We start from the raw sequence: 27916 nt of genomic DNA on the forward strand, positions 1-27916 counted from the left end.
ATGAAAGGAAAGGAATAATCATTATCATCATCATCATTACAACAATCAAAATAAAGTCCAAGTGTCACTGCTTTCTTTCTCCTCAAAGAACCTCTAGCAACCTCTGGAGGAACCCTTCCTGAGAAATAGAGTGTATTTAACATCTCTGCTCTATATCTCTATATGACAAAATTATCTTCATGGATAATTATGAAATGAAAGGAATTATGAAATGAAAGGAATAATAATTACAATAATGACAATAAAGCCTTGGTAATATAGGCAGAAGATCAAACTGTTGCAGCTTTCTCCTCAAAACAATTCCTAGCAACCTATGGAGGAACCCTAGTTCGGAATGATTGAACTAGAATGCATTTAACATCTCTGCTCTATATGACAAGATTATATTTATGGATAATTATGAAATGAAAGGAAAAATAAAATTATTAATAATCATATTAAAGTCTAGGTGCCACTTCTTTCCCCTCAAACAACCTCTAGCAACCTATGGAGGAACCCTGGTTCAGAAAGACTGAACTATAGTGTATGTAACATCTCTGCTCTGTATGACTAAATTATCTTCATGGATAATTAGGGAAATAATAAGATAATAAAAATAATCATAATAAAGTCTAGGTGCCACTGGTTTCTCAAGCAACCTCTGGAGAAACCCTGGCTGAGAAAGAACCTCTAGAAACCTATGGAGGAACCCTGGTTCAGAAAGACTAAACTAGAGTATATTTAACATCTCTGCTGGATATGACAAAATTCTCTTCATGGATAATTGTGAAATGAAATGAAAAATAAGATTATTAATAATCATATTAAATCCTAGGTACCACTGCTTTCCCCTCAAATAACCTCTAGCAACCTCTGAAGGAACCCTGGTTCAGAAAGACTGAATTACAGTGTATTTAGCATCTCTGCTTTGTATGACAAAATTATCTTCATGGATAATTATGGGAATAATAAGATTAATAAAAATAATCATAATAAAGCCTAAGTGCCACTATTATCTCCTCAAGCAACCTCTGGAGGAACCCTGGCTGAGAAAGAACCTCTAGAAACCTCTGAAGGAACTCTGGTTCAGAAAGACTGAACTAGAATATATTTAACATCTCTGCACTGTATAATACAATTCTCTTCATGGATAATTATGAAATGAAAGGAATAATAAGATTATTAATAATCATATTAAAGCCTAGGTACCACTGCTTTCCCTTCAAAGAACCCCTAGAAACCTCTGGAGGAACCCTGATTCAGAAAGACTAAACTAGAGTGTATGTAACATCTCTGCTCTGTATGACAAAACTATCTTCATGGATAATTATGGGAATAATAAGATTAATAAAAATAATCATAATAAAGTCTAGGTGCCACTGGTTTCTCCTCAAGCAACCTCTGGAGGAACCCTGGCTGGGAAAAAACCTCTAGCAACCTCTGGAGGAACCCTGGCTGAGAAAGAACCTCTAGAAACCTCTGGAGGAACCCTGGTTCACAAAGACTACATTAGAGTGTATGTAACATCTCTGCTCTGTATGACAAAACTATCTTCATGGATAATTATGGGAATAATAAGATTAATAAAAATAATCATAATAAAGTCTAGGTGCCACTGGTTTCTCCTCAAGCAACCTCTGGAGGAACCCTGGCTGGGAAAAAACCTCTAGCAACCTCTGGAGGAACCCTGGCTGAGAAAGAACCTCTAGAAACCTCTGGAGGAACCCTGATTCAGAAAGACTAAACTAGAGTGTATGTAACATCTCTGCTCTGTATGACTAAACTATCTTCATGGATAATTATGGGAATTATAAGATTAATAAAAATAATCATAATAAAGTCTAGGTGCCACTGGATTCTCCGCAAGCCACCTCTGGAGGAAGCCTGGCTGAGAAAGACTTTTTAGAGGGGGTTAACTCATTGTTACAGATGATAATCAGCTCATTGACACCTAGTCCCTCCTTGAAGATGTTTTCCATAAAATACTGGGTTTTGGGACATCCAGAAAAGGTCTGTCCAGCGAGGAAGGAATTGAAGGTGAATTTGAAGGTTCGCTACTGGGCTTTATTTTGGAGGAAAGTTGATATCCTGATCTTATCATCACATGTCCCACAAGCTGTGCTCACCCCCAGGAGAGGCAGAACATGTCTAGATGGCGGATGGGAAGAAAGTCACTGGGGATGGTGCCTGTGGATGAGGCTGTGTACGGGACAATGCTGTGACACTACAAAGGAAGAAGGAAATAGAAGCACGTGTCAGCCCCCCCATCCACCCCCCTCTTCAATGTCACTTAAAACGCTCTCCCAGTGACGTGCGGATCCCATTCAGGAAAAGAAGAATTTCCCATCGGCACTGCCTTCATTTGTGGGGGGTTCAGACTGACAGCTCGGCGCCTGACAGCAGCTATGCAACAGGCGGTGATCGAGCAGCGCAGGGACAGCTGGGATCGCGAGGCCAAGTACGTGGAGATCCCCGCGTGTCCGGACAGCAGAGTGATCACCGTGGCCGCCCTGACCCTGGCCATGGACGACAAGAATGGGGATCGGCTAAGTCCTAAAGCGCCTGGCCAGGTCCCAATTAAAGGGGACAGATCAGAGGGCACGGAGTCGTACCCCTCCTCCCACGCCAGTGCCAGCGACCCCCCGTCCCCTCTCCCCGTGCCCCCACAGGGCTGTGCCAACGACGAGGCGCACTACATCACCACCCACGAGATCCAGCTGTGCGAGGCTGACCAGGAGCCGGATTACCCTGACTTTGGCCTGGCCCCCTCCACTTGGAGCGAGCCCCTGGACAGCGCCCCCTGCACCTTTTTGGAGTACGCCTCGTTTGACAGTCAAGGAGGGACCCCGACCGACGAGGACTGCAGTTACTACTTGAGCACCGCCAGTGATCCCAACCCCACTGACAGCCTGGGCAGCACCGAGCTGGTCAGCAGTTATTCGGAAAGCGATACGTCCCCGGTCAGCTGCGGCACGGCCAGCAAAGACAGGCTAGCCAGGGCAGACGAGTCCACAGCCTCCGGGATCCTCCTATCAATCAAAACCGCATCCAAGGCTATAAATGAGCCTAGCAACGTCCAGCACAAGCAAAACAGCGCCCCTGCTGATGCCAAGCATGAGACAGACATGAGCTACTGTGTGTCCAGAGCCACCGACACCAAGTCAGCCTTCAAACAGCATCAGCAGCACCACTGCCTGCCCTACCCGCCGCTGTCCGATGCGCACAGGCTGGTCGCCATCCCCGCACGCCTGCAGGCGCGGAGCGGGGTCCACGCGGACATCTCCAGCGGAGCTTCCAGCGCGGTCAGCGAGCTAGACGATGCCGACAAGGAGGTGCGCAACCTAACCTCCAGAGCCTTCCGCAGCCTCGCCTACCCCTACTTCGAGGCCATCAACTTCAGCTCCAGCGAGTCCACCACTTCTCTGTCCGACCAGAACATAGGCATCAACAGCTGGTCCACTTACCTGGACTGGAAAGGGAGCTCCTTCCTGTCCCAGAAGGCAGAGAAGACCCTCCACCAGCACTCCTCCACCACTTCTAACTTTGGTCTGAAGAAGATAGGCAAGGATGCCTCCCAGGAGCAGGTGTTCCTCCAAGCCAACAAGTCCCAAACCAAAGCCTTTGAGCTGGTGGTGAGCGAAGTGGCGGATAAAGGGACCAATCCAGTGTGCTCCTCCAAGCGCATCCAGGCTGGCTCCAGGGTGGTCACGTTGACGGAGACCCTAAACTTCAGCAGCAAGGTGAAAGCCAGCAAGCCTCAAGAACTTGCCGCAGGCTCAGTTTGCACGGATGGGGTTACAGAGGCACTGCCAAGAGAAGCGGCTGCGCAGGACCTTCCCAAACACACTAGCAGTACGGCTGAAGCCATGGACGGCTCCAACAAATCCAAATATGCCTCCAGCCTTATTAAAAATATCATCTCCAAGAAAATGCAGCTGGAGCAAGAGTTTAAGATGGAAAGAGGGGAACTTTCAGACACGTCCCAGAAACATGCCTTAGTCAAGGAGGCAGAGGGCTCCAAAGAAAAGGCAATCCAGAGACAGAACTCCAAGTTCTCCGAGGCAGGCTCCGACTTCACCCTGGTCAGCAGCGAGGACATCGGGGACTTGTCAACCAAGGACTTTGCTCCTGCGGATGGTCATGCCAACAAGCACACGTCTCCTTCTGAGGCTCCCAGAGAGGAATCCTTGTCCAAGAACTCTGCAGACACCATGAAAGGCATGTTCCTCCGCAGTCAGAACAGCGCCTTCAGATCCTGGAAGGAGAAGGAGATCGAAAAGATGGAAAAGAAAATCGAGGAGAAGGTGGCCAAGGCGAGAAGGATCAAGATCCCACTAGAGAGGGACTGGAGAGCTGAATTCGGGGAGATATCCACCGTTCAGTCCACCAAGATGTCTCGCTTGTATGTTCCTGGCATCCAACACATCCCTAAGGAGAAGCAAGCTGAGAAGCAAGCCACCAAATATTCCGTGTCCACCTATGCCCACCAGACCTGTTTCAGTCGCAATGAAAATGAATTTAAAAGCGAGAAACTTCACATCCTGGAGGCTACAGCCAGCGGAATGACCCCCATGATCACCCCCAAGCCTCAAGAGATTAAGCTAAACCTAGGATTATCCTCAGAGAATAAAGACAGCCCTTTCAACATTGCCAAACTATTGACCCCAAACCTGGCATCTAGCGCTGCTACCCTTTCCAGGGCAGCAGAAGATCTGAGGAGCCAGGTCCCCTCCAGGGCTGAAGTTCTGGAGAAGATGCCGCAGTTCTTGGTCAGAGACGTCAGGGAGAGCAAACCCAAAGCGCAGGGGGCTATTCACCAGGTGAGGGACGTTAGGAAACTTCTGAAAAGCTCTTACAGCCATGACACCGGGGATAATAGTGACAGGGGAAGCGTGATGTCTGATCAGAGCACCAGCGATCAGAAGACCAAGATGACAAGTGCATCTAAGATATCTTCTTCTCTGTCTCCCATTATGATCACCTGTCAGGCGGTGAAGAATAAAGAAGAAGACAACAGTGCCCAGGCAGATGCAGATGGGGAACTGTCACCTACAGAAACTCTCCTGGTTCACAGGGCGTCAGGAAGGCTGCCTGTAGCCACCATAGCGCCCAATAAAACTGGCCCCAGGATGCCCGTAGTGAAGATTGTGTCTAAAGCTTCCAAGTGGAAGCAAGAGAAGAAGCAGCAGCAACAGCAACAGCAACAACAGCCTGAGGTGAAGGTAGAGCCACAGTCCCCACAGTCCCGAGCAGCCTTGGAGAAACTGACTGCTGCGGTGAAGACAATGGAGCAGCTCTATGTATTTGATAAAAAGGAGTGGAAGCGCAAAGATGGTCCACAGCCCCTCACAGGTAGCCACGTCCTCTCTCTTATCGCCTGCGAGGAGGGATCTGGTGGCAGCAAGGTGACAACAGCTCCTGATGACACCAAGGCTAGGGTCACACATGTGGAAGGGCCACGCAAAGTAGTTGCTCCTCCATTCATCAAAGCCCCTGAGCCCCTGGCACGCCGCAATTCCCACCCCAGCCTAGAGAAGAGCCCAGTGAAGGTGGAAAACAAAGCGCCCCCGCGGACCTTCCAGGTGTCCAAATTTGGAGAAGCCAAGAAACAAGATCAGCCCGAAAAGGCGAGCGGAGGGACCAACAATGTCAATGTGTTCAAGGTGAGCGCTGCCCCAGTTAAAAACAAGGAAAAGAACCAAGAAGCGGCGATGAATAAGAAAAATACTCGACCTCAGCCGCCGACTTCTTTAAAGATCCCTCAGCTGGCCTCCGAGGAGCCCAAGAAGGTGGAGCCTAGCCCTACTCAGCCCCCCTCTCTAGTGCGGAAAGCTAGCGCTGACTTTGAGAACTACCTTACTATTCCGGTAAAGTCGGCAGGGGAAGGGAAGCCACCAGCAGGAACAAGTTCCCGGGATCCGCCATCCGGTAATAGTGAAGCCACATTCACCCCCGGTACCACCAAAGATTACAATGTAATCACTGCAAACACCCGGGAACCCTCTAGTATTATTCGGGAAGCTGCAGCAACTGTGCGAGACTCTGCTGTCCTGGCCACCCTCCCACCCTTCAGCACAAAAACCCAGGTGACCAGTCCCAAGAGCCCCATCAAAGCACCCATGGACTGGCGCAGCAAGGCAAAGGAGGGTGTGCAGCCCACCAGGGCACCCTCAGTAGGCTCTGAGCCCCAAACTCCAGACTCTGTCCCTCCAGCTACTATTTACCACCATCCTCTGCCACCAATAGCAATGGCCATGCCCAGCCCACAGGGACCCATTTATTATTCTCCCCCATTGCCTTCAGTCACTCCTGTTGAGATGTATCCACAGACACAGCGCAAAATGCTAGTGGACTTAGCCACAGGCCAGTATTACCTAGTGGACACTCCTGTACAGCCAATGAAAAGGAGATTGTTTGACCCAGAGACTGGACAGTATGTGGATGTCCCTGTGCCCCCTCCCCCTGTCACACCTGTGCCCCTTCACATGCCACAGTTAGCCCTTAGTCCTGGTGCCTATGGACCTGCTTATATGTTTTATCCAGGATTTTTGCCCACTCCACCAACTGTTCTTCCTGCTAGCACCCTGCAAACCCCACTCTCTAATCCAGGAAGTGAGCAACCCTTTGAGATGCCAGGGGTAGAGGGTTCTCAGCAAGGGGAGATGGGACTGTCTGAGACCCCCTACTACTTAGCCACTGGGTCATCCAATGCACCCACTGGACAAACCGCTAATATCCGGAGAGGATCCCTAGGCTGCCCAGATGGAAAGCAGGTCATCAGCATCCTGTCCCAGCCTGGACCCAGAATTGTGGCTCCACCATCCTTTGATGGCACAACCATGCGTTTTGTTGTGGAACACAGATGAATATTCAGGTAAATATTGTACAATGTAAAGGGGAGTGTGTGTTTGTGTGTGTGTGCGGGGGTGGGGGGGGGGGGGATGGGGGGATGGGGGGGAGGTGGTAAGCTGCAGCTGACATGGAGGAGAAAGTCTAAAATGCCATTTCTGCCACAAGAAGTGTTATGATAGATACCACGTCTGTATAGACTATCTATCTATCTATCTATCTATCTATCTATCTTAGTCTATCTATCTATCTATCTATCTATCTTAGTCTATCTATCTATCTATCTATCTATCTATCTATCTATCTATCTATCTTAGTCTATCTATCTATCTATCTATCTATCTATCTATCTATCTATCTATCTATCTATCTATCTATCTATCTATCTATCTATATATCTATCTATCTATCTTAGTCTATCATTTATCTATCTATTTATCTTAGTCTATCTACCTTAGTCTATCTTTGTCTATCTATATATCTTAGTCTACCTATCTTAGACTAAGATAGATAAATCAACTATCTATCTATCTATCTATCTATCTATCTATCTATCTATCTATCTATCTATCTGTTTTGGTATATCTATCTATCTATCTATCTATCTATCTATCTATCTATCTATCTATCTATCTATCTTAGTCTATCATTTATCTATCAATTTATCTTAGTCTATCTACCTTAGTCTATCTTTCTATCTATCTTAGTCTATCTATCTATCTTAGTCTACCTATCTTAGACTAAGATAGATAAATAAACTATCTATCTATCTATCTATCTATCTATCTATCTATCTATCTATCTATCTATCTATCTATCTATCTTAACATATCTATCTATCTTAGTATGTATATCTTAAATCTTAATCTATCTGTTTATCTATCTATCTTAGTCTATCTATCTATCTATCTATCTATCTATCTATCTATCTATCTATCTATCTATCTATCGTAGTCTGTCTGTCTATCGATCTATTTATCTATCTTAGTCTAACATTTATCTATCTATTTATCTTAGTCTATCTATCTTAGACTAAGATAGATAATCTATCTACCTTAGTCAGTCAGTCACTCAGTCAGTCAGTCTGTCTGTCTGTCTGTCTGTCTATCTATCTATATCTATCGATATACTATATTGTTACTTTAGTATAATAATCTAAAGGTAGATTACTGAAAATCATTTTAGTGACTTGATACTAACTCTATTGCATCCTATTTATAAGGTACAGTAAGACTTCGGTTTACAAACACCCGATTAATGTAATTTTCGGTTTATGAATCAAAATTCATTAAAAATATTGCCTCGGTTTACTAATTTTTTACAAATTTCTTTTTGCAATACAAAGTGTATGTCAGTGCTGATTTTTAAATGCAATTGCCAGCTTTTTTTTTCTTAACTATAGCTCACAGAATTAGCTGTCACTTTCCCTGGAGTTAACGGAAACTTTGTTTCTTTTAAGAAACTAAAAGTAAACATTGTTTCTCTTAACTCCAGGAAATAAACTAAAAGAAATGTTCTTTCTTTTAGCTGGGGGGAAAGTGACAGCTGAATTTCTGAGCTATAGTGAAGAAAAAAATAAGTGGTAATTACATTTAAAAAATGGCACCACACTAAATAAAAAAACAGCGTGGGGTAACCCCTCCCATCCATACCAAGCCCTTCAGGTCTGGCATGGATTTTGAGGGGAACTCCCATGCCAAAATTAAGAAAAAAAATGACGTGGGGGTCCCCCCCAAAATCCATACCAAACCCTTATTCGAGCATGCACCCTGGAAAGTCAGGAAAGGGGGGGGGGGTGGCGAGCAAGCGCAAGTGTCACCCCTCCTAGACCATACCAAGCTACATGCCCTCAACATGGGGGGGTGCCTTGGGACGGGCTCCCCCCCAAAGCACCTTGTCCCCATGTTGATGGGGACAAGGGCCTCTTCCCCACTACCCTGGCTGGTGGTTGTGGGGTCTGCGGGCAGGGGGCTTATCGGAATCTGGAAGCCCCCTTTAACAAGTTTAACAAGGGCCCCCAGATCCAGGTCCCCCCATGTGATTGAGTATGGGGTACATGGTACCCCTACTCATTCACAAAAAACAAAAAGTGTGGTGTGAAAAAAGACAGGACATGGTCTTTGGCAAGTCCTATATTAAAAGAAATTACTAAAAGAATGTCCCCCGCAGTAGATCCAACGTGAATCACATTAAAATAAGAAAGTGATGCAGCGCTACTCTGATAATGATATTGATACTATATAAATATATACATATAATTGAAAAAATGTATAAAGGTGACACAATGTGCAACAAACACACAAACAGTGCCCTGATCCTCCAGGGATCTATAATTAGTGAACTGATCCTCAATGGATCCAAAGTATACACAGTGAATGTTTTCATACACAATCAATGTATACGCAAACCAAACACAATCAATGCGTATACATTGATTGTGTATGAAAACACTTTATATCTTTTTGGGATTTGGATATTTTATTTTTATTTTTACATGTTTATGCACTTTTTGCACTTTTCATGCGTTTCCTTGAGTTTTAATCTTGGACGTATCACTATTTAGTCCGATTTGGGCTAAGTTTACATATTTGTTTGTTTGATTTGTTTTACACCATCACTTTGGATCCTATGTATGCACAATTATACCATACGATTAGTATTGGTTAAATCTGAGATTACCATCTTTTGAGTGGTTTAACATTCACTGTGTACACTTTGGATCCATTGAAGATCAGTTCACTAACTATAGATCCCTGGAGGATTAGGTCACTGTTTGTGTCTTTGTTGCACATTGTGTCACCTTTATAAATTTTTTCATTTGTATGTATATATTTATATAGTATCAATATCATTATCAGAGTAGAGCTGCATCACTTCCTTAATTTAATATCTTTAATAATTTGGGTATATGATTGGATGCTAGCAGCTTCCGTATATTTGTTTAGACTAGATGTAGTTTTAGGTTAAAGTGCAGGAGGTTTCCACCATCATTTCCAATGTGAATCACGATGTCCACCGTCACTGCCGCTGTTGCCGCTGACCTAAGAAAATATTTTTTTTAAAAAAGACTTCGCTTTCGACAATAGCCCCCGCCACCTGCCTACTCCAGTGGTTTGACAGTTCTTAAATAGAGTGAACCCGCCCCATGTGACATCATTGATGTCACATTGGGTGGGGTCACATGCATGATGTCCCCCGGTGGTCCCACCCCTTACCTATTTAAGAACTGTTAAACCAACGGAGCAGGCAGAAGGCTGGAAGCGGAGCCTTGGTTTTAAAATCTCTAATCGGGTCGACGGCGGCGGCAGCAGCGGCGGTGATGGCAGGCATCGTGATTGACGTTGGATCTACTGCAGGGGACATTCTTTTCATTTTGTTTTCTTTTAATAAAGGACTTTTCAAAGACCATGTCCTGTCTTTTTTCACACTACACTTTTTGTTTTTAGTGAATAAGTATTGGGACCATGTACGGCATACTCATTCACATGGGGAGGGGGCGGGATCTGGGGGCCGTCTTGTTAAAGGGGGCTTCCAGATTCCGATAAGCCCTCTGCCCATAGACCCCCACAACCACCAGCCAGGGTGGGACAAGGTACTTTGGGGGGGGGGAACCCCCCTGCCCCAAAACAACCCCCCCATGTTGAGGGCATGTGGCCTGGCATGGTTCCCCCCCCTTACCTGACCTGTTGGGCTGCATGCTCGGATAAAAGTCTGGTATGGATTTTGTGGAGGACCTCCACACCATTTTTTTTTTAATTTTGGCGTGGGAGTTCCCCTCAAAATCCATACCAGACCTGCAGGGCTTGGTATGGATGGGAGGGGACCCCACACCATTTTTTAATTATTATTTTAATTGCTGGCAATTATTTTACCTTCAGCTGTCAGTGGGGAACCCCGCTGACAGCTGAAACATTAACACATGGTTGTCACTACTAAAATACCGCATGACTTGATAAAATAACTCATGCGGTATTTTAGTAGCGTTTACTTTTTTCTGATCTCCAGAACGGATTAATTGGTTTTCAATGCATTTCTATGGGAAATGGCGTTTCGGTTTACAAATTTTTTCGCTATACGAAAAGTCCTGCAGAACGAATTAAATTTGTAAACCAAGGTATTACTCGTGATGTCTGATGTAAAAATAACCAATACTTGTATTCCCAATATTAAAAATGCATCATTATTTAATTTGTTCCTAATTGTGCTGGCCATACACTTATCAAATTTGAATCTTTACGTTAGCTTTCGAGCATAGTGACTGGCTACCCACAACTGCAATTGTTGTTTTTGCTTTTTTTTTTGTGACCAAATTTTTAAAATTGGCATGAAGGTCAATTGAACTTGTGTTTTTGGCTGGCATAGCAGTGGTTTTGAATGATTTCTGTTACAATTTAGATTGGATGCCAGAAACAGATAAAAACTGTAAAAAGCTGATGAAACCCTCCAAACTCAACCTCTATATTTTGTGTTCTGAATTGCTATGGGACAATACTGCATTCAGTCCATCTCTTCCTTGGATTTTGTTACTAGGTATTACTAAACCTTCATAAATGTAATTATACAATATTGCCGATCAGTGTATATATATTTCTTTTCTAGGAGTAGTTGTCACTAAGACATACTGATGACATTTTTTGATTGTCTGAAGAGCTGAATAGAAGGTCACGAAATAATTTTTCCACTGCTGATGGCTTTGCAATGAAAACAATAAACACTTATAATTAAATAGGCATCATAGTATAACAGTGTATTTGAAACATTAAAGTAAACATATTCTAAGCAACACTAGAGCACTCAGAGATGCTTAAAAAATCCAGAGTTTCTGAAAGTTGTTAATTGCATAGGCTCATGCACATAGCTCTGTGCCCATGTGAGAGCAATCAGACCTCACAACAAAATGCTCAGGCGCTGAGTGCTGCATTGGTGGAAGGGAGAAGGGCATGCCTGCTCTCCCATATCCCAGGTGATGTATTTTGGGGGTCTCCAGAAGTGCAATATTGTTTCTTAATAATGCAGTGGGCATGTACATGCACAGATAAAATACATATATGTGAAAATGATTTGTAATTCTGGTTAGTTAATTTTTTTTCAAATATACACCTTTGCCAATTGTGCAGCCAGGTATGTGGTATTCCTATTTCCTCTTAGAATTTCAGTTCCCTGTTTCACCAGATAGTATCACAAAGGGGAGACTGGATTGTAGCAAAAACTAGGCTGTTATATGAGACTAAAGCTGGCCATACTTGGGTCAACATACACTGCTCAAATAAAAATGAAAGGAACACTTTGAAAACACATCAGATCTCAATGGGGAAAACTATCATGCTGGATATCTATACTGATATGGACTGGGTAATGTGTTAGGAATGTAAGGCTGCCCCATCATTTGATGGAAACGAAAATTATCAACCTACAGAGGACTGAATTCAAAGACACCCCAAATATCAAAGTGAAAAAATTATGCAGCAGGACAGTCTAAGGTGCAACCTGGCGGCATCTGATGGACTGAAACATGATATCCCAGAGGTGTTCTATTGGATTTAGGTGAGGCGAGTATGGGGGCCATTCAATGGTATCAGTTCCTTCATCTTCCAGGAACTGCCTGCATACTCTTGTCACATGAGGCTGGGCATTGTCGTGCACCAGGAGGAGCCCGGGACCCACTGCACCAGTGTAGGGTCTGACAATGGGTCCAAGGATTTCATCCCGATACCTAATGGCAGAAGGGTGCCATTGTCTAGCCTATAGAGGTCTGTATGTCCCTCCATGGATATGCCGCCCCAGACCATCACTGACCCACCACCAAAACAGTCATGCTGAACAATGTTACAGGCAGAAAAACGTTCTCCATGGCTTCTCCAGACCCTTTCATGTCTGTCACATGTGCTCAGGGTGAACCTGTTCTCATCTCTGAAAAGCACAGGGCGCCAGTGGAGGACCTGCCAATTCTGGTGTTCAGTATCAAATGCCAATTGAGGGTGCAGGGCAGTCAGCACAGGGCCCACTAGAGGACATTGGGCCCTCAGGCCACCCTCATGAAGTCTGTTTCTGATTGTTTTTTTCAGAGATATTCACACCAGTGGCCTGCTGGAGTACATTATGTAGGGCTCTGGCAGTGCTCATCCTGTTCCTCCTTGCAAAAAGGAGCAGATACTGGTCCTGTTGATGGGTTAAGGACCTTCTACGGCCCTGTCCAGCTCTTCTAGAGTAGCTGCCTGTCTCCTGGAATCTCCTCCATGCTCTTGAGACTGTGCTGGGAGACACAGCAAACCTGGCAATGGCATGTGTTGATGTGCCATCCTGGAGGAGTTGGACTGCTTGTGCAACCTCTGTAGGGTCCAGGTATCATCTCATGCTACCAGTAGTGACACTGACCCTAGCCAAATGCAAAACTAGTGAAAAACAGTCAGAAAAGATGAGGAGGGAAAAAAAATGTCAGTGACCTCCAGCTGTAAAACCTTTTCGTTTTGGGAGTCGTCTCATTGTTGCCCATCTAGTGCACCTGTTGTTAATTTCATTAACACCAAAGCAGCTGAAACTGATTAACAATCCCATTCTGCTACTTAACCTCCCTGGCGGTATTCCCGAGTGTAGCTCGGGGTAAAATTTCAGTACCACAAGTGGTATCCCCGAGCTACTCTCGGGCTTACCATGCGGCGTTGCTCAGGGAGTCCCTGCAGCACTTACCTTGTCCTTCACTCCCGCGATGTGTCCCCTGCAGCCCCCCCAGCCATCTCCTCCGGCCGATGCCGGCATCCGGCTTCCGTGTTCCTGTACCTGGGATGTCGGGACTTACGGGCGCCGGAAACGGCGGCAAATTTGAAAGTTTTAAAAAATTACATTTTTTTGAAAACGATTATTAAATAGCAAAACATTGCTGTTTCAAAGCATTTCACATACATTTTGTCCCTACTGCTTTGTCCTGTGCCCTGCCTGCATTTTGACTGTTCTTTCTGCCTGGAAACTTAGAAAAGTCCATGGCGTCCAAAAAGCGTCCCTTTAGGTCAAAATCAGTTTTAGACCAGCTAGAGAACAGCGATAGTAAATCAGAACCACTTGCAGAATTGAGTGATAATGATTTGTGGTGAAATTCGACACTGAAAACGATTCTGCGACTTTGCTCAGCGATGTGCGAACTTGGTGCTATATTTCAAATTTCAGTGTTTTTGGTTTGATTATATTATTGAATTAAATTTATTATTATATTATTATTTTTTATGATTATTTATTAAATTATAATTTATGATTTCGTGTTTCAAGTTTTTATCATATCCGGAATGTTTACTAGACTCTTGTTCGGACAGATTTCAGTGAGTTATTCCTAAAAATTACAGGCCTACAATAAAAAAACAACATGTTTCCATGCAAAATAATGGTACCGCTTTCAGCACCAAAAATCTGAAATAATCATACCGCCAGGGAGGTTAACTGACCAGATCAATATCCCAGGAGTTTAATTGACTTGATGCTATACTCTGATTAAAAAGTGTTCCTTTAATTTTTTGAGCAGTGTATATATGGGTTACTAAAGGCTGTCCACTTTGCAAAGGAATTTTCAATTTGTAAGGGATTTTGCCTCAGAGCTTAGTGAATGTAGTGAAATTTCACTTTGAAAACAATTCCAAAGCAAAGGAAAAAAGCATTTTTGCTTGCGCATGATTGGATGATGGGAGTCAGCAGAGCTTCACCTCATTCAGTAAGTAATGGGTCTAATTTCCTGGAAACGTGGGCAGCACAGTGGCTGAATAGTTAGAAATTCCATCTAGCAGTATTAGGGTTGTTGGTTCAAATCCCAACCATTGTACCACCCGCCTGGAGTTTATATGTTCTCCCTGTGCTGACATGGGTATGCTCCCACACTCTAAAGACATGCTGGTAGAATAATTGGATCCTGTCTAAACTGGCCCTAGTATGTGTATGTGAGAATGTGAGTTAGGGACCTTATGTTGTAAGCTCCTTGAGGATTATGGACTGATGTGAATGTACAAAATATATGTAAAGCGCTGCGTAAATTGACAGCACTATATAAGTACCTGTAATAAAATAAGTGAGCAGTCTCTTTGCCTTTAGTTAATCAATCCCTTAAAGTGGAACTCTGGGCAATAACAATATTGGAGTCCCACTCTGGCAGTGATATAGGTGCTGAAATTGAGAGTCAGGCCTGGAGCACAGCAAATTGCTCACTTTGTAGCCCCATCCGTTCAAAATGTTTGCGTTCTTTTCACTTTCAAAAATTTAAGGTACAAAGCATAGCGTAAGTCGCCAAGAAGATGTTCGACAGCTAGAACGTAGCTGCCGAGAATGTAAAACAGGGTACATAGCAAGGGGTTTACTTACCACAAGGCAAACAAGGCATTTGCCTAGGGAAGCATATTTTCAGGGGGGCATCGCTGCCCCCCGAAAGAAGGGATGGAAGAAAGGACACACGCAGCATGGGGACCAGGTAGGATCTGAGAGAGGCTGCAGGCTGCCTAATGGTGTATACAGAGCCAGACTCTTTTTCCCGGGATGTCCGGAGCTGTGAAGGTGAGTGTCTTCTCTCTCGCCGGGGGGGATGCCAGTGTGCAGAGGCGGACTGACCATTCGAGCACTCAGGCACTGCCCGAGGGCCCAGGGTCAGTGGGGGGCCCCATGAGATTCCCCTGGTACCTTTCAGAGGCTGTTTTGGGTGTGGTTTGAGTGTGGGTGAGGACACAGGGGCCCCATAATCCCCTATTGCCCGGGGGCCCCAAGAGTTGTCAGGTCGCCCCTGCCGGTGTGTATGGGGTGGTGGTAGTGGAATGCTCTCTCGGGTGTGGGGGAGTGCTGTTGGTCAATGTCAGGGTCTTATCGTGGGGGAGGGGGGGTGTTTGTCAGTGTCAGGGTCTCACCGTGGGGGGAGCCGATATTTGTGTTGCCTGGGGCAGCACAAAACCTATATACATCACTGTACATAGCATAATAATAAACAAAACTTGTAGCCTGAAATTTAGAGTAGGTAACAATGAGCCAGGTAAATTTATAACAGGCCGTAAAACAATTAGCAGATCAGGACATCAAGTCTGAATAAACAACAGGATCTGCAACAAGGAAATAAGAAAGAGAGGTGAGAGCGTCGGGGATGCCCAAAACCAGCACCCCAAAACTGGACCACTATAATGAGCCTTAGCTCTCCATAGACAGTGATGGATGGGCATATTGTATCTACAGGGGCCATATCCAGGAGATTTTATTTTGTGTGTCCAATTGGTTAGTTTCTCATTGATAAACAAACCGTTGACCTACTGACAAACTTCCTCAAAGGAAACAAATTGTTACTTCCAGATTTTGGCAATAGTCTGTTTTGCCGCTAACAAAATGTAGGTTGCCAATTTGAATTGGGTTTTAGTTAAATCAGGGGGTTTAAGATGTAATAAGACATGCCAAGGATCTCTGGGGTAAGGACGGTCGAACAAAGAATGTATGAGCTTTAAGACCTTGGTCCAAAACAGCATAAGCATGGGAAATGTCCACCAGTTATGTAATACGTCACCTGGCGTTGGGCAGCCACAAAAGTATGTTGTATTCTTTTCAAACAATGTAAGGCATTTTGTGATTGGACAAAGGATGCACGAACATCTCAATCTCTTCTTGTCCAATCACAGAACGCCTTGCAATTCTTGAAAAGAATACAAGGCATTTAATGAATGGAAGAGCTGCAGAGCAAGTGACTAGTTGTGATAGCTGTTCTCCGACCCTGACTGTCAGTTTTAACCGCAAATATTCAATGCTTACATCACTGTGAGGATGAAGTTAACAGTTTTCAGGAACAAAGCAGCAGCCAGCAGTGGAACACATATCATTAGAAGAATGTTTTGAGTACCTAGCTAATGCCTCAATATTGTTTTTGCCCAGAGTTCAACTTTAATTAAAGTCAGCCAGGAAGCCATCAGGAACACGTTTCCTTTTATATGTTTCATACTCCCTTTAGCAATTAAAGATAAATTCCAGGTATGGATATTTTATACATAGTTGCATTGGTCCAGCTTGGACCAGTGTAACAATGTATATACCATGCCTGGTCGATGTCCCTGGAAGCTGCAGTGCTGGATCACACATATGCAGATTGGATGCTGTTTGAACCACATCCAATCCACATGACGTGAAAAAACATTGCTTCTTATGGTGCCTGTTCACGTATGTCTGGTGCACTGATGGTGCAGATTCAGTGTAGATTCAGTGTGGTTTGAAAAAGAGTCATGTACAATTTCTGAGCAGTGCCTTCAAGTTCAGGTGCAGATTACAGGCTATTGACTTATATGGGAACCGTTTCTAAACCGCATATGTGTGAACACGATAAAATCCTGAGCTAATCTGAACCTGATGTACACCTGACATGAACCACTAAACAACTACTGTATCAATTAGCTGTGAAACCTGAGCTTCAATCTGCACCGCACATGTGTGAATCAGCTCAGAAACCACTGAATTAGACACTGCTACTCCAGTGATCTCCACTTGCTTCCAGGTCACTCTGGCCTGCTGCATTCTGAACATAGGAGGTCGGCCACGCAGCATGGATGCCATTCAGAGAATGCTTTGCATTTTCTGAATGAATGCAGAGCTTTCTCTGATTGGACGAGTTGGAGAGGTGGGATTGTGAATGGTGCCCATGTCAAGCGGCCAACCTCCTGTGTTCAGAAACAAGAAGCACAGTGTCTGCTTATGGGTAAGTGGGTGAAGTCATGCAAATTATTTATTTTTGTCCTCTTTCGCCATCATTGCATCCAGAACCCCTGTTGTATAGTACAGATATAGCCATAGTTGTATAGAGCTAGTATTACCAACTTGTATACAGCTGTTTCAGGCTTCTTAGTCCTCATCAGTGCAAGTTCATTTACAAGGATATATGTACTTTATGTCCGATGTGTCAGGTGTTTATCTGGAGTTCCATTTTAAAGAGTAAACATGCATTCAGCACTGTTCTGCAAATTCTTTAGTGCCAGGAATTATAAAAAATAAACATACATACTCACCTAGATGGCTGCAGCATCGATCCAATGCTGCAGCTGTTCCCTGCTGGCTCTACACTTGAGAACTGAGAGATCAAAGACTGCTGATTGCTCAGTTCTTGGGTCCACCCTGAACCGCCCCTCCAGTGCTCACTGGAGCACTGGGCTACAGAGGGGGTGGGAGCGGCTGGTTCAGGCTCTCAGCGGCATGACATTAATGTTGGGATCCCTGCAGGGCTTGGATTGGCTCTAATACGTCAGCCGACAGCAGGCTTTAGCACAGAGGTACACTCCTGTGACCCACAGAAGTATGGCCAAAAGGGCTTTGCAAATACTTCTCCATTAATGAATGTATAAAGTAATCATGTGTTAACATCTGGTTATTGGTCACAGTGTAGTGCATTATCATCAAGCCACCAAAATTTGAAAAGGGCAGTTAACATTTACACACTAACTGCCTTATCAATATTTCAGCGTTCAATGTGTGTAAAAAATATTGATGCAGATATCGCCTATTGAATGCCGTATTTTTAAACAGCTATTGTAGGATATGCTAATAGATTAGTAACTCTCCATGAACATATTTATGTTTTAACTTGTCTCTAATTCAGGTTTGTACACACGGCACTTTTTCATTGGTTACTGTGCCACATGCTTGCCATACAGTCACCACATGCTGGGCACAACTGAATGGAGCACATGCCATGATCTGTTATGTTCTGTGGGATTGCATATGTAAGTCTATGTAACTCTGCCGATGTGGCATTTAAGAGAGTGTAACTATGTGTACAACATGCATTCCCATTGGAAGGACCAGGATAGCACAGCCTCAGCCAGCTTGTGATCACCGTGCAGAAAACACATGGCACAGTGGATGGAAAAATGCTGTAAATGTCCCCAATGTTAGACTAATAATTCCATCACTGGAATGAAAAAAAAAACAATGTACTGTTAAAGTTACAACCGTGTGCTGTTTTGTAAAAGAGTAAGAGGGCAGTAATAAGATAAATGGTTCTTATTTTCATAATAAAAAAAGGTTTTGTATGCTATGACTACTGTAGAAAAATATGAAATTCAGGAATGAGTACTGTATGTGGCCTGGATACAAAATAGTTGTTTCTATCAGGAGTCCATTTCATCAGTCAACTGAGATCTGATTGCTTCAACCACTTGCCAACTGCGCTATGTGCTATAGTCGAATGACAGATACAGTGTGGTTGTCCAGTTCTGAGAGGGCGTCATATGACATCCTCAGAGAACGTGCCCTCCCGTGAGCCCCCAGTGGCGTGCACCCAGCACTCTCCGTGATTGCTGTGTCCTACGGACACAGCTGATCACCTGATGAGGTAAAAGGCCAATCACAGCAGCCTTTTACCACGTGACCAGTTGTGTCCAATGACACAGCAGACCACAATGTAAATACAGTTGCCGGTTATCGGGTGCACTTTTCTCACGCTCCCACAGCGTGAGGAAAGTACTGCCGATAACTGGCAAATGACACAGGGGACATATGCACTGATCATCAGGGCACTGATGATCAGTGCCCTGATTATCAGTGCCCAGCAGTGCCACCCAGTAGTGCCCATCAGTGCCACCCATCAGTGCTGCCCAGCAGTTGCGCCCATCAGTGCCCAGCAGTGCTGTCAGTGCCGCCAGTCCGTGCTGTCCATCAGTGTCGCCCATCAGTGCCCATCAGTGCCATCATTGCTACATATCAGTGCAGCATCATTAGTGCCTCCTCATCAATGCCCACCAGTGCCACCTCATCAGTGCCCATCAGTGTTGCCTATCCGTGCCACCTCATCAGTGCCTATCAGTGCTGCCTATCAGTTCAGCCTCATCAACACACATCAGTGAAGAAGAAAAATTACCTGTTTGCAAAATTTTCAAATAGAAACAGAAAAACCTGTTTTTTCCAATATTTTTGCTCTTTTTTTGTTTATAGTGCAAAAAATAAAATACCCATTGGCGATTAAATACCACCAAAAGAAAGCTCTATTTGTGTGAAAAAATGATTTAATATGGGTACAGTGTTGCATGACTGTGCAATTGTCATTCAAAGTGCGACAGCACTGAAAGCTGAAACGGGGTAAAAGTGCCCAGTAGGCAAGTGGTTAAAGTGACACTAAATTCAAGTTTTAAAAAATGTTATTCAAGTATTGTAATTCTTCTCCACTGTATCCATGCTACGGGATACCGCAAGAGATAAAATACCATCTGGTTTCATGAGATAAATACCGCATAATTAGATGAAATACCGCATGCCCTATTTTAGAAGCCTTTTTTGTGAATTGCAAAAAACTTTTTGAAAAAAGCTATGAGGTATTTTAGTGCAAATTTGAATGAGGAAAACACTGCTTTGTGAATGGGGCCCAATATAATTTAGTGTCACTTTAAATCTTCGCTTTGCTCTAAGTTACTATATGATCTTGATAGAAGATAGAAGTAAAATACCTTTGCATTTTATTGGAATTCCTTCAGTGATTAACCACTTAAGAACCACCCGCCGACAATGCACTATGGATGTGCGTCCTGTAAGGGCACAGCAACGTGCCTATACGTCGCTGGCCTTTTCCGGGTACAGAATGTGCATGCAGCAGGTCTGGCCAATGATCTATGACCTAGACCTGCTGATCAGTTGTGTCCACTCACAAACCAGAGCCGTGTGTTGTACAGAGAGAATGATCTCTTTGTTTCTTCTCCCTGCTTCTCCCTGCTTTTAGTAAAAATCAGCACATAATACACACATTAACATTTGTTAGGCACACCTTGATTACCCCCAGATGTTAACCCCTTCCCAACCAGTGTCATTAGTACAGTGACAGTATATAGTATTATCACTGATCACTGTATTAGTCATACCACTCTCAGTTAGTCAGTTCCCACCCAATGTAAGTTAGTGTCAGATTGCTCACCACTCTATCACAGTCCCACTATAAGTCACTGTTCACAGCCATTAGTAGTGTAAAAAAGAAAAAAAAATCCAGTATATATACCATAGTTTATAGATGCTATAACTTTCACGCAAACCAATCCATATACACTTATTGGAATTTTTGTTTAATCAAAGACAGGTAGCAGAATACATTTTGGCACTAAACATATGACGAAATTTCATTTTTGTTATTGGATGTTTTACAGCAGAAAGTAAAAAATACGGGGGTTTTCTTTCCAGATTTTTTTCATAAAATGAAAAATAAAAACCCAGTGGTAATCACATACCAAAAAAGGAAAGCTCTATTTATGTGAAACAAAATGATATACATTTCGTTTGGTTACAGTGTTTCATGACTGCACAATTACCAGTTAAATATTGCAGTGCTGAATTGCAAAAAATGGCCTGGTCATGAAGGAGGTAAAACTTTCCAGGATCTGAAGTGGTTAATTTATACCAAACGCACAACTATGTAATTATTTTAGCATTGTAAACTTTCCTGTTGTCCATGTAGTCAATCAGAAAAATGCTGGTGCATCACAACCCATATGTACTGAAATCATTGATCCTAAAGTGCTTTGATGAGTTAGTGAAGATTAGTGGAAATCTTACAAAAAGTTATACATGTCAGCTCTTTAAAAATAGTACATGTGAAGGCTAATTGGTTTCCATAACTGCTCTGGTACCCAGGGGAAGCAAATGACCTTCTGCATGTATAATTAATGATAGACAATGCCATGCTGAAACATTTGAAGAGACTCAGCACTAGTTTTGACAGGGACCTGTTAATGAATAGGAATGCTGTCCATAGTAAGTAGAGAGTGGGTATTTTATGTCATCACCTGCGATTTACACACATGTCACTGTCACACACAAACATGTTTGTCACACACTGGAATCAAGCATAGCCATTAACCTTCTCATCCTCTGCAGTACGCATACAAGGTGACTTTCTCCTAGTATAACTGCAGCCTTCACGTTGTGGATCTTCAGCAGAGATTTACAGTATTAGGAACATAGGTACATATTTTTGGATTCTAAGAACAGAAGTAAATTGGGATCCCATGTACACTATATGGCTAAAAGGTTTATAGATACCTGACCATCACATTTTACCTTGTTGGACAGCACATTCCAAAGCCATTGAGTTAGCCCCCCTTTTGTGTATTTAAGAGTCTCTGCTCTTCTTGCAAGACATTCTACTAGATTTTAAAATGGTCTGTGGGAATTTGTGCCCATTCAGTATTTGTGAGGTTGGGTACTGATGTTAAATGAGGACTGTATTATATTTGACCATCCAATTCATCCCAAAGGTGTTTGTTTCTCCACTTTTTTGTGTCATACCAATACAAACAAAGGAAATAAACATGAGAATGCCTAAACATTTGTAATTGCAACAATTTGGTGCATTATCTGACAGAATTGCAGGGGTACCAATATTTTCAGCCATGACTGTATATCTACTGACTTCCCAGTGTCTGGGTCACAGAAAAATGATTCTAAATTTTACCATGTTTTGTTAAAGTGTTAAACAACGTCTACATATTTTTCTCACAGTGAATACATCTTTGCTGTTTTGGACCAAGTTCCATGTGGCGTTAGAGACGGTGGAACTTGCACAAAGTTTGATGGGAATGAAGAAGGCCTGCTGAAAATCTTTGTCCCTGTTCTGCCAACCAATGGTGGGGGGAAACTGAACAACGGAGTGTGCCAAAATGAAGAAGACTAAAATCACAGCTTGTGGACTGTGTGAGTTTGTTTTTTTTTTTAGAACATAGCTGATTTAGCCAGCCAAAAAAATAACATTTACAGTGAAAGACACAAGTATATTTAGCAATTCAGGTTCTGAGACTTTTGCTGTATCTGTCTTTGAATGCATTGTTTGAAAGATGAGCAAGCTGATTTATTTGGTTGCTTTGTTCTTTTTTAGAAACACTTTGTATAGTACTGAGTATTTTTTTAGTGTGTTTGGGCTCCTTAGTGTCTCCTTTTGTATGAAAGGATGACAGATTTTTTTTCATTGTTTATTGATGCAGTCCAATACCTTCCAGCTAATGTGTTCTCTCAAATAAGGACAATCAGTACAGTGTCATGTGTTGTCTATGTATTGACACATCATCTGGGATTTAAGGGATGCTCATTAAGTCGCTAAGCACAGTTAAAATCAACTTCAATAGATTTGATCATTGGTGAGTCAGTTTGATATAAGCAAGGTCTAGTTCACATTAACGGTGCCTTATGTAACTTTTCTGCACAGTAGTTCTGTTAGAGAGCCAAATGAAGGTCACCATCTCATCACTTATAAATATATCATCTGTTCCTGTAAGTGCCCTGATCTATCTTACAGATAATTCCCTAATAGTAGGTGACAGAATGAAAAAAGTAGTTAAAGCAAAACTGCTAATATTTTATTTCACCATGCAGTGGGACTGTGCTCCCACTACATGGATTAACTGCTCGTTTTTTCTAGGGCTGAGTACAAAGCTCATACTCACTTGACCCACCTATCTTCCGGAAAACTGCACTCCCCCATGGTCCAGCGGTGGACTATTCCAGTCTGTGGAGTGTGCTGACGTCAAGAACAGTCCATTTGCAAGCCTGCTGGATTGTGGGTGCACAGGAGTCGAAGAGAGGAACGGTGGGTCAGGTAAATATATCTCCGTTGTCCTCTCCCCTAGAATAAAATGAGCAGTTAACCATTGGGGCACTGCCCCACTGCATGGGCAAAACATTTTTTTGCCTGGAGTTCTGCTTTAAGGCCGAAGTAAAGTTTTTCAAGTTAATCTATTATACTGCTACATTATTATACATTGCTGTCTGAATTTTGTTGGAATATCACCCTCCAAACAAATTGGCAGACAGTAACAGAATTTTAATTGTTTAAAGCTGAAGTTTATTATGGCTTCTTTTTTTGCTTAGTTACCTTAGTCCAACTTGGGCCAATGCATGTGTGCATGTCCCATACCAGCCCGATCCCTGTGGAATCTGTAAATCACTGTAGCAGGCATCAGCTAGATATATACATACTCATATTGTAACTGCAAAAAAAAAAAGAAACATACCTAAACCTTTAAAATGTGTCACGTCTATCATGGCAAAAATTAAACTGATTAATATCATATCCAATATGCTATAAAAATTGATCTCTTGTCACTGAAACCTAGAAAGTGATTTAATAAAATAATCAGTCAGTCCATTAATGGTATGTAAACATGGTGTTACTTCTTGCTGGTTCCTAATGTTCCAGTTCTGCATTTATAAATCAATTAAACAATGTAGAGGGATAGAAGTAGTAGGATAGCATAGAAAATACTTATACCTATGCTCAGGGGCGGACTGACAACTCATGGGGCCTCCGGGCAATAGGGAATCATGGGGCCCGTGTCCTTGCCCAAGCTCAAAAAAGCCTATGAAAAAGGTACCAGGGGCATCTCATGGGGCCCCCTACTGACCCCGGGCCCTCGGGCAGTGCCCGAGTTTCCAAATGGTCAGTCTGCCCCTGCCTATGCTCTTGTAATACCAATGTGTCAGCTGGGAGGGAGATTAGAACTAGCATTATTTTTACCTCTGTCTTTATGGGTCCCCATTTTTTACAGTGGATATATGTAGAGGGCTGTGTCAGTAAACATTGACATCTGTTGTAACCCATAACTATCCAATCTTTGAAAACAGGATCAAAACTGTCTCCATCCATACCACTTGTGTATTCAGAGTTTACAAAACTAGACCTTTATTTATGTTAAGGTATCTGTCCCTGTATGAGTTCCTTTCTTCATAATGCATGATCTATGTACCATGTTAGAGCTTTTTTATTAATTACTCCTTGTTTATGAAAAAGTATTTAAACAAAAAAGATACCAGAATAACAGAGTGCAAATACACGTTAGGTCTCATTACTCTCATTTGTTGAAAACAATCATTATGATCTTTTATAATACCATCAAATACAAACATCAAATCCAATTGAATCTAAAGGAAAGGGAATGCAAACTTGACGCATGTGTAATCAGCTTTAGGGTAGCAGCAAAAGGTCCAATTTGATGCTTGATGGACCATTTAGCGGATTACTTGGCAATACAGAGCAACCTTAGGTCATAGGAAGCACTGTTTATAGAACACTTTGCCTTGCTGTGTGTTGATGTGTTTGGGGCAGGTCCTTCCTTCTTCTTATTGGGAAGAGGAAAGTAAGTACCTCACTTCACGTAAGCCACTTTCATGTTTCAAGTCATGTTAATGAACATGCAGGGACCGACCATGCTATTTGAGTATGAGGAGTTATCTACCTCCTGGTATTCTAAGGAACCTTTAAGCTTCCAGGTATACTTCAAGGACATCTAAAAAACCCTAACATGCTTAGAAGGGTCTGCTTTAGTTAAAATCAAAATGTACATATATGATGTAATCTGTCAATAGAATCAACACAGTAGGTTGTGTTTTTCTGAGTCTAACATATTTTCCTTGCCAATGTCAAATGCTTCATATGCCCATCCAGACATATCAGTCTCCCCATTCCACAATCACATCTTAGGTGTGGTTCAGCTTGTCTCCACCAAAGCAATCAATTGTATCAGGAACCGGAATGGGACACACCGAGATGCAAAACAGTATTCTTCCTTTATTAAAATAGCCACCAGGGACAAGTTGTATTTGAACATGTTTCACGCTAGGCACAGTGCTTTCTTAAAGCATCCCAAAGAAAGTGCTGACATGTTTTCTGCTAAGCACAGTGCTTTCTCAAAGTTTCACAGAGAAAGTGCTGCAGGATCAGCAGGTAATAAATCTATGTTATGGGGAGGATTCAGAAAATCCAAAAAATGTCTGTGTTAATGCTACTGACAGACTGAAAGACTACATTATGGGGAGATTTACTGAACTGGAGCACATAGAAGCATGTGCAGCTGTGCATAGTAACTAACTTCAGCTTGTCCAGTTAAGCTTTGACAATAAAACCTGGAAGCTGATCGGTTTCTAGGCAGAGCTGTGCTAGATTTTGCATGCTCGATTTTTAATAAATCTCCCCCATTATACAGATATAAATATATAGTGACAATTTTCCTGGCACCCCAACTTGGTGCCTCCCCCAAACGGTGCCTTCTACCTTACAAACTCTTCCAGTAGACCGATAGCTAATGCCACTCCGTTACCCCAAACATCATATGCAGACAAGACAGTGATGTAAAACCAAAGGAATAACTCTTTATTAAAACCCAGACACATACTTTTTACCCCCAGGAGGATATTCTTCTCTTGGCTCTATTAGCATAAATAAGATAAGACGTACAACCAGCAAAAACATGATAATTCAACCTTTAAACAATAATCTAATTGACAGCAAGGTGCCTAGACAAGTCTTACCAGTATGGGTAGCAGTCACAGGAATGCCCCACCCTGCCTTCCTTGTCTATGTGCTGGAAAAGATGTCCACAGTAAGTCTTGATTAGCCAGGGCATGCCCACCAGAATACCCAGAAACAGTTCCGCCATTGGAATTACAACACTCGTTTCTAAATGTCCCACAACAGATCCAACTCGGATATAGGATACCAAGTGACACATCTTCGAGGAAATAATATAAAATTTAATAATATAAAGTCAGTAGTAGCTGGAGCAAAATGGGCAAATGTTGCATTATGCAGCTCTCGAGGACCAGCTGAGGCAAGATAAGAAATAAGCCCCTAAAGATTTCCATATCCCTGGTTGGTGAAGGTGCGTCTGCTCAATCTGGCCGACACAATGTTCTTGCAGACGCACCACTGTTCTGGGGACTTCCTGGCAGCATAATCCTAGTAGATACTGCCGGCCAGTCAAAAGGTTTCAGGACCTGCCTGTCCTCCATGCTCTGACTGGGAGAAGCATACAAAATACCTGGTCTTCTCCATAATCAGTGGGTAGAAGGCTAGCCCATAGTCCTGTCCAAAAGCCCCTGTCCCGGTTGGGTCTGTCACGTACATATATATAGACATTTTTTTTTCCCCATAGTTCAACTTTAGTTACCATGTGCTGAGCAAACAGCAGCCAGTCAACTAACCTGTTGGATAGCTGCCTACATTTTCTTATATTACATAAAAGATTAAAAGATCCATCTGTTCAGCACTCAAGCCCAACATTGGACTCATAAACAGTACAGTAAACGTAGTCATAGGATGATTCATATGATGAAGATGGGCTTCTACAGTGTTTCATAAACACATTTTTATCTTGGTCATTTGATATCCACTTGCTGTGTTTTTGGAAACTGACCAGCAGCCGAAGTCATTTGTGGATGAGTATCAACAGAGTAGATTTAAAATGGGCTAATTTCCTTTTCTATAGATATTTTTATTATAAAAGTTATTTTTGCTGCCAAGTATCTTACATTTGTATATATCTGAAATTTCCTCTCAGCTTAACAGCTGGTGATCACTTGTGTTTAGAGAAGTCCTTATATTTCTGTTCTGAAAAATGTAAAATAAATGTAGAGAAGGACGTGAAAATCCTAATGACAGCTAATCTCAAACTGTTACATTTAATATTTTTATGATATTTTATATACTGTAGAAGAATCAAGAGGTCATATTTCTTGGAGCTCTTAAACTGCTGGGCAGTGCAAGAACTGAATTTGTCAGTACTTTGTGATTTTTGTGTCACAGGTAACATCTGTACTAATTATGACTGTCGTATATGTTTAGTAATTCGGTGCTCAGCTAAAAAAAGCTTACTTTTACAGTTTACCAACTATAGACATGTCTCAGGATTTTGATTTTTTAAAATATTTTCAGTTCTCTTTATAAACATTATATATTTCTAAGTTCTGTAGTAATTAGTTGTGAGAAGATGAGACATGGGGCCAGCATGAGAATCTGTGTAGTGCAATATTTTTACTATGTCAGCAAAATTTGTAAATGGGCTGAATGTAGGTGCCTGGTGATTTTGTTTAAAGCAACATTTAGAGCACTGCAAACAGAAAGTATAGCAGAAATTTGCAAATGGCCTTTTTTACACTATTGCTTCAGATTTTGCTAATGGGTATGATTCATTAGTTTGATTTTATATGAACATTACATTTTAGTTGATGGTGGGGAGAGCTATGGCACCCATTCTGTATTCTAGATTTGTTTGGGAATGGAAAAAGGGGAAGGTGCAATGGAATAAAGGTCAGAGTAAAGATATTCCTATTCACTATTGGACAACTGATATAGTAAATA

The 27916-nt window shown here is 42.6% G+C and overlaps 1 protein-coding gene and 1 long non-coding RNA gene across 3 annotated transcripts in view; one reads left to right on the forward strand and one right to left on the reverse strand.

Annotated features, from left to right (window-relative positions):
- The window catches only part of LOC149459863 (uncharacterized), a 66268-nt gene extending 62682 nt beyond the window's left edge, over window positions 1-3586 (reverse strand). For both annotated transcript variants that reach the window (XR_016313189.1, XR_016313188.1), the window contains exon 1: window positions 3444-3586. This is a non-coding gene — a long non-coding RNA (uncharacterized LOC149459863). The remainder of the gene's footprint in view (window positions 1-3443) is intronic.
- CUNH4orf54 (chromosome unknown C4orf54 homolog) lies at window positions 2439-27216 on the forward strand. Its single transcript, XM_089680552.1, has 2 exons — window positions 2439-6853; window positions 22291-27216. The coding sequence occupies exon 1, from the start codon at window positions 2502-2504 to the stop codon at window positions 6843-6845; it is 4344 nt and encodes a 1447-aa protein (XP_089536678.1). The 5' UTR covers window positions 2439-2501; the 3' UTR covers window positions 6846-6853; window positions 22291-27216.
- The last annotated feature ends 700 nt before the right edge of the window (window positions 27217-27916 follow it).

The sequence above is a fragment of the Staurois parvus genome, unplaced genomic scaffold (genome assembly GCF_062004578.1).
Source record: "Staurois parvus isolate SC_StPar_1 unplaced genomic scaffold, SC_StPar_1.0 ptg000244l, whole genome shotgun sequence".
Taxonomy (NCBI): Eukaryota; Metazoa; Chordata; class Amphibia; order Anura; family Ranidae; genus Staurois; species Staurois parvus.